This window comes from Octodon degus, unplaced genomic scaffold, assembly GCF_000260255.1.
Source record: "Octodon degus isolate 3935 unplaced genomic scaffold, OctDeg1.0 scaffold00037, whole genome shotgun sequence".
Taxonomy (NCBI): Eukaryota; Metazoa; Chordata; class Mammalia; order Rodentia; family Octodontidae; genus Octodon; species Octodon degus.
Window position 1 is genome coordinate 6,177,669 of NW_004524613.1, and position 7,462 is coordinate 6,185,130.

Genomic DNA, 7,462 nt, shown 5'->3' on the forward strand with positions numbered 1-7,462 from the left:
AGAGAGAGAGAGAGAGAGAGAGAGAGGAACAGATTAACCATAAGTAGGCTAGAAACCATGTTCATGCTCATAGAAAGGAGACAAAAAGAAAAGGGAGAGGGGAAAAGTCACTTAGTCACTTCCAGGTTTGCCTGTGCTGTCACTAGTAGACAATATGTGGAGACAGAGTGCAGGTCCATGTTGATTTACCCCAGCAAGCCAGCAGTAGCTTTCTTTGGGGGTAGTGGATAATCTCCGAAAGCTTGCACCTTTATTTCCCCTGAAATAAGGCTGATTTGTGGCCATGAAGCTGACACCAGACCTAGTCAGCCTCCACCCATCAGTGCACCTTCTGAGGATTTGAACTCAGCTGGGAGCCACTAGATGGACCCAGCACCTGTTCTGACTTCTGAGCTCAGTTGGCCCCTCTCTAGGATGGCTCCTGGCTGATCACCCTCCCCTGAGGGTCAAACCATTCTGTAGCTCTTACCACTAGCTGGTGCAGTTCTCCATGTCCATAGTTCTCTTCGACTGCTGTGTCTCTCAGTGGACACCTCTGGGGTCGTCAATAGTCAGCTGTGAATCTGCAGGTTTGAACTTCTCCTCCAACAGTGAGTCCTGACTCAGGGAGAAGCCTCCACAGGCTACCTCCTTCTTCACTAAAGTTTCTCTCTTCGTGTTCTCTGTTGGCTTCGATTCTTGCTTCAGATCCTTCCTGGGTCCAGGGGCCCACTTCCCTCCTTTTTCTCTTCCTTTCATTGCTATATTCCAGTATCTGGGTAGCAACTCTCAGGGAAGCTCTTTCTCTCTTGCTTCTTACAATTCCCTCATCTTCCTGGAAGTCCTGTTGGATAACTTTGAAGGCAGTTATACAAGAAACTATGAAATAAAGCTGACTGCCCTACCCCAAAGGTTAAGGACTCTTTATTAAATAGATTGTCCTTCATTTGATTGTAAATGGCCAGCTAGTGGGGTTTCGCAATTGGGTGTACACATAGGATAGTGGCCAGGAACAGAGGGCTACTGACACATCAGGATCAGTGTCCCTACGTTGACTCATGGATAAATATAGTGCAGACTAGACTCATATGGCTTCAGCCTATCTAAGTGCTTATTAACAAAACTTAGAGGGTTTTGCTGGCATGAATGCAACACAGCTTTCACAGGTGACTACCAAAATGTATGTAAGGGCCAGGGATGTAGCTCAGTGGCACAGTGCCTGTCTGGTACAAGAACAAGTATGTAAATCATGACCAGGAGGCCAAAAACAGCTGATAGGAATATCAAAAAACAGACCTGTTGATAGCAGCACTCATCAGAGCAAGAAAAAAAAACACACAACAAAAATCACTAAGGGACAAAGACAAGGACACTGACAAAACAGTAGATAAACTAAGCTGAGATATCCCAGATTAGATCAACATGTGCAATGTAGAAAGAGACACTGGAGAAATAAATGCTCCAAAATGGTAACAGAGATGATAAAAATTCCACACTTAGGAGACTGTCTGTGAAAAGCTGTCACCCCAAGAAAAAAAATCCCAGATACTGGGCTTATTGGGCTGACAGGAACTAAAGGAGACCACAACTAGGCCAGACTGGGCTCCATCCACTTCAACAACCTAACCAGAAGCCCATGGTCCCAATGAAGAGCACAGCACCAATGTATGAATTTTTTCATAGGAGGTAAAACTGAATACTCAGCAGGGGCACAGCCCATTGGGCCATTATCCAAAAATCATGTGACTATTGTTAGAGCCACTGGAATTCAAAAAAAAGGTCATTTTCCAGTGTGAGAGATATATCACTAAAAAGAAAAAGAGGGCCAACATACGTTCCTATATCTTCCAAACCATCCATTTCTCCTGCTAAAAAGGGACCTACTCCATAATCACAGGCCCAAATTACAACAGAACATAACACAATGCAAGGCTGACGCTGAGGAATGCCTCACCCAGCCACACAAGCCATCAAAGAGTGAGCTTAAGCTACAAAAGGGGCTGATGGACAACACAGAGAGGCAATGACAACAAATAAGAAAGATCCTCTCACTGCAAGTGAGCTTTGAGAAAGCTGCTGCTGGCAAAACAGAGCTAAAACTAAGGCTGGGCCACATCTGCAGCAGTGCCAAGAACACAATGTGTCACAAGAAACAGGCAAACCTGGGAGCTACTTGACAGTGACAGTTACCAGACAAAAAAACAACAGCACTGTGAAGCTGACGAATGCAAAGGAAAGAGCCTGCCAGTTGAGGAGAAGCCACAAAACAACACAAAGCTACATAGGAGGAAGTCAAACAACTCAAAGCCAAGGTAAAAGAGACCCATCCCCTGTGGAGCAAACAGAACAAGAGTCAAAGGGCCGACCAGATAGTTCAGCGGACTAACGTGTCTGCTTAGGCAGGTGCAAGGACTGGGGTTCAAGTCCCCATGTGCCGTGCAAGCCCCACCCCTGGGGCATATTGAGATGGTGATTGAGATTGGGTGTGGTGGTGCACACCTGTAATCCCAGCACTTGGGAGGCTGAAAACAGGAGGATCACTACGAGTCCAATCTGTGTAGTGAGACGCTGAAGACCCTGTACTACCTACACTAAATAAATAAGTAAATAAATAGAACAAGACCCAATGCAACATGTATAGCTGCCCAAGGGGCTCTCCAGGAGCAGCTACAGACAGAAAAGAAAATGCGCAGACATGCCTGAGCAGCTAGGTGGTGAGGCAGAGGCAACTTCATGAATGACTGAGGGAGCCAAGAAAGCTTGACACCATGCTTAGCTTAAAAACAACACTTGGGCTGGTGAGATGGCTCAGTGGTCTAAAGCACCTACTTACAACAAGCTTAGCAAAGCACAGGGACAACGGTTCAATCCCCCAGCACCACATGCCAGCCAGCTGCGCCCCCTGGTGGGCCGAGCTGGCCACACACACACACACAATAAAATAAAATAAAATAAAATAAAATAAAATAAATTTAAAAAAAAAACCAACACTTGCCAGGAGGTAAAAGAGACAAAGCAACTAAAACAGAGGCACATCCCCAAACCAAGGTACAGACAAAAATAAAAATTGCAATGGTACATCTAAGAGATGACACACGACCACAAAAAATTTACAAATCGTTCAGAATTATTAACAATAACAAAAAAACCCTAATAACCAAATTCAGTATTGTAGCAGGACACACACACACACACACACACACACACACACACACATACCAGTAATGTTGCTATCGCTCTCACTGAGGCCAGAGCCCTGTGGGATTTGTGAGCTCCTCGACACCACACAAGTGACACAGTAGAAATCAAAGTGGCACACCAAAGGTCTGGGAATCACTTTAAACATCTTCTTCCACTTTTTTCCAAACTCATGAAGTTCTTGCCCTGGTAACAGGATGAAAAAATACAGTTTCCTCTCGACCTTTACCCCTGAAGGTCTCTGCCATCCTGCTGCCACCGCTGCTACAATCCTAATATTCATGAGCACTAAGGCTTAAAAATGTAGAACTGGTGTGACCTCATATGGGCATCACATGTAGAGATGGTGAGCCTGCCTGGGCACGCTAGCTGCCTGGCCACTTCCATTTGTGCATCTGTTCTCTGCATGGACAGGACCATGAGGGGCCATTGGTCTGATTCTCTCCATAATGGGACCACTTTTTGCTGTTCTAATTCAAATCCAAGGTGGCCTGGCAGATAAAAGAAGGATGTGCGTGTCATCAGGCTGAATCCTGTCTTATTCCATGTCCCCTCATTCGACACCTAGTATGGCACGCTGCCTCAACAGCTGGGGTCGGGAGAATGGGACTCTGCCTGTCCCAGGAACAGAGACTCTGGACACGATGGAATAAATTCTTAGTCACCCTGGAGCCCCAAATGGCGCACCCATAGCTTCTCCCCATCACAAAGGAGGAAGAAGATTCCTCCAAGGAGATAGGAGAAGGGCATTCCAAGCAGAGGATGCAGCCTGTAACAAGGTTTGGGGTCTAGCTATTGTATTTGGGGAACCCCAAGAACCCCACAGTGGGAGTCTGGGAGAGAGGAGGCAAAGGAAGGGGCAAACTGTTGGACAGCTCACTTTGGGGTCTATGCTGAAGGAGCTGAAAACAGAAGTTTTTACGTGAGGAAGGTACAAGAGCCCTTCCTGCCTGGGTACAGGCATGTAAGGTACAGAATAGAACCATGGAAAGATACTGACCCTGGTTATCCAGCCAGTTAACTTGGCTCTAGCCAGGAAAGAAGGGCAAGGGCTGGCCTAAGATTCTGTCTCTTTTCTTGCCCTCCCACCTCGTCTTAACTACACTATGTCCCACCCCTCCAGGGATCCAAATCATTTTACAAAATCTAAGAAAGAATGAGAGGCACAAGGTTTCACAAAGCTCTTGAGGCCTGGAGAAGCCCATCGGGTGCCTCCAGTAAGCCACCACAAACACTTCCTGGAACAGCTGCTGTCTTCTTTTGCAGTGACCTCACCTCAGTTCCTCACAGCACATCTAGGACATTTCTTCCATTACCTTGTCATTCAGAGCATCTGAAGTTCATACCAGATTAGAGAGCTGAAGCAGTCACTGTGTCCAGGAGCCTTAGTCACTGACATTCCTGGGACAAATGAAGGGTCCTGTGGTTTGGTTCCCCTTAAGTGTCTCAAAGCCCTGGACAGAGGCCTGCTTCATCCTGGGAAGAATAGACAGAACCAAGGATGGGCCTAAGCTTTGCCATGCTTCCCTCTCCTTGGCACCTACCTGGAGATCTTGGGGGTATCAATCGATATTACTGAGGCCAGAGCCCTGTGGGATTTGTGAGCTCCTCAACACCACACAAGTGACACAGTAGAAATCAAAGTGGCACACCAAAGGTCTGGGAATCACTTTAAACATCTTCCACTTTTTTTCCAAACTCACTAAGCTCCTGCCCTGGTAACAGAAGGAAAAAAAAGGTTGAGAGCTGGAGCCAGGAATCAGCTCCCAGTGGAAGGAAGCAAGCATGAGTGGGTAAGACCTGCAGCCAGAGGTGAGGGATTAAGGCTGAAGAGGGGAGGACTCAGCCAGTCTGAGGGCAGAGGCTTGGGGGAGAAAACAGGAGAGGGCCAGGCACAAGGAGGAAAGGGAGTTTTAAAGGACCCATGCTGACCACTGACCGGTCTGCAAGGAACTTTTGTCCTCATGAAGTATGCTCCAGCCTTCCCATGGCATGCCCCGAACCAATTTCATTCTCCAACTCTGTGGTGACAGGAAGAATAGTTGCAGGTTCCAGAAGGAAATTTGAATCAAAGGACATTGTAATTGCCATAGAACAAAGTATATCTGTTTTCTTGGAGTGCTGACTCAGGGACTAGGTCCATCAGCCACAAGATAGGCACCCAGAAGACGAATAGGACAAAAATCTTCCACCAGTGCTTTCATGTCTTCCCCACCTGGAAGACTGTGTGGCTGAGGCCACAGACAGCACCTGCTGCCCTCTGTACTATTGGCCTCCAGAGCTCCCCAGCCATCCATGTCCCACACCCCTCCACCCTCTCATATCTTGCCTCCCCATCCATTTTTTTACCCCCAAATCAAACACTGACTAGGCTGAGATGGAAGATGCCAGGGAAGACAATTTCTTCATCACTTACAAGGAGCTCCTCAAATTTTAGTTAGAATTATTTTTTTAAAATATATGGAGTTTTAAAATCTGGTTCTGGGCTGGCGAGATGGCTCAGTGGTCTAAAGCACCTACTTAGAACAAGCTTAGCAAAGCACAGGGACTGCGGTTCAATCCCCCAGCACCACATGCCAGCCAGCCCCGCCCCCTGGTGGGCTGAGCTGGCCACACACACACACACACACACACACACACAAATAAATAAAAATTAAAAAAAAACTGGTTCTGAGTATGGGGTGCTTAAATGAAGAAGTCTGTAATGAACAACAACAAAAAGATGCCACAGCAGAAAGATAACATATGTTGGGTCATAAATGCCCCCTGGAGGAGGGAGAGCTCAGTGCCACCCCAAATATATCACAGAGCTCATCATAAAGTGCACATTGTGATCTCCTTTATGCAGTCTCCCTGGAAAGTCACCACCCTGCCCTGTCTCTAATGCCCAAATGGCCTACACTGTATGGAAGTAAGATCCATGCAGACAGGGTCCTCCTGCCTTGTCTCTTTAAGTAGACTTCCATGTAGGTGTTTTCAGAGACATTTGACCACAAGAAGTCTGAAACTGAATTCAATTGTTTTTCTTTTAAACTAATCCTTTCCCAAGACTTCCCTACAGTGCTATGGCTTATGCACCCAAAAATTCACATGTTGAAACATTTATTCCTCAGCGCTACAGCGTTGGGAGGTGGGGTCTGGTAGAAGGTCTTGGGTCAGGGTGACAGAGCACTCATAAATGGATTAATGCCTTTCTCTTGGGAATCCGTAATGGTCTAAGCTCCTGTGGGAGTTTAGCTCCCCAGTCTTTCTTGTGTGCATGGCTTTCTCACTACTTTTGACTTGTACAATTTTTTTTTAAATTTTTATTTATTTATTTATTTATTTATTTATTTATTTTTGTGTTTGTGTGTGTGGCCAGCTCAGCCCACCAGGGGGTGGGCTGGCTGGTACGTGGTGCTGGGGGATTGAACTGCGGTCCCTGTGCTTTGCTTGGCTTAGTTTGTTCTAAGTAGGCGCTTTAGACCACTGAGCCATCTCACCAGCCCTTGACTTGTACAATTTAATAAGGCTGCAAAAAGCCCTTTCAGAGTCCAGTCTCCTAATCTTGGACTTCCTACCTTTCAAGCCATGAGCCAAAAGAAATTTCTTTCTTTTATAAATTAACTAGTCTCAGATATTCTGTTATAGCAACAAAATGGACTAAGGTGCCTCTTTACTGAAGCCAAAACCCATATATTATTCCCCCGTCTCCATGATATACAAACCCATTTGTTTATTTTTCCTAGTAATCTTCTCTGCATTGATCAGCCTTCTCACTGCTGGGACAAAATACTTGACACGCACAATTCAAGGAAGAGAGGTGTATTGTGGTTCACACTTTCAGAGGCTTCATCCTGGTTGCTTGGTTACAAGGCAGAAAGATCATGGTGGAATGGTTGGGCCAAGGAAAGCTGCTCAGCTCATGGCAGCTGAGAGAGGGAAAGGGAGAGAAGGAGGGAGAGAGGGAGAAAGGGAGAGAAGGAGGGAGAGAGGGTAAGAGAGAGGGTGAAAGGGAGAGAGGGAGGAAGAGAGGGAGAGGGAGGGAAAGAGGGAAAGAGAGAGAGGGAAAGAGCAGGAGAGGGAGAGGGAGAGAGAGAGAGGGAGGGAGGATGAGAGAGAGAAGGAGGGAGAGAGGGAGGGAGAGAGGGAGGGAGAAAAAGAAGGAGGGGGAAAGAGGGAGAGAGGGAGGGAGAGAGAAGGAGGGAGAAAGGAAGAGGGAGAGGGAAAGGAGAGCAAGAGAGTGAGAGGGAGAGAGAGGGAGTGGGAGAGAGAGAGAGAGAGAGAGAGAGAGAGAGAGAGAGAG

The 7,462-nt window shown here is 46.8% G+C and overlaps 1 protein-coding gene across 1 annotated transcript in view; it reads right to left on the reverse strand.

Annotated features, from left to right (window-relative positions):
• CUNH20orf173 (chromosome unknown C20orf173 homolog) overlaps positions 1-7,462 on the reverse strand; it is a 21,676-nt gene that overhangs the window by 13,288 nt on the left and 926 nt on the right. The window contains 2 exon segments of the mRNA XM_012514659.1: positions 4,722-4,892; positions 5,255-5,362. Coding sequence (XP_012370113.1) covers positions 4,722-4,892; positions 5,255-5,362 — 279 coding nt within the window.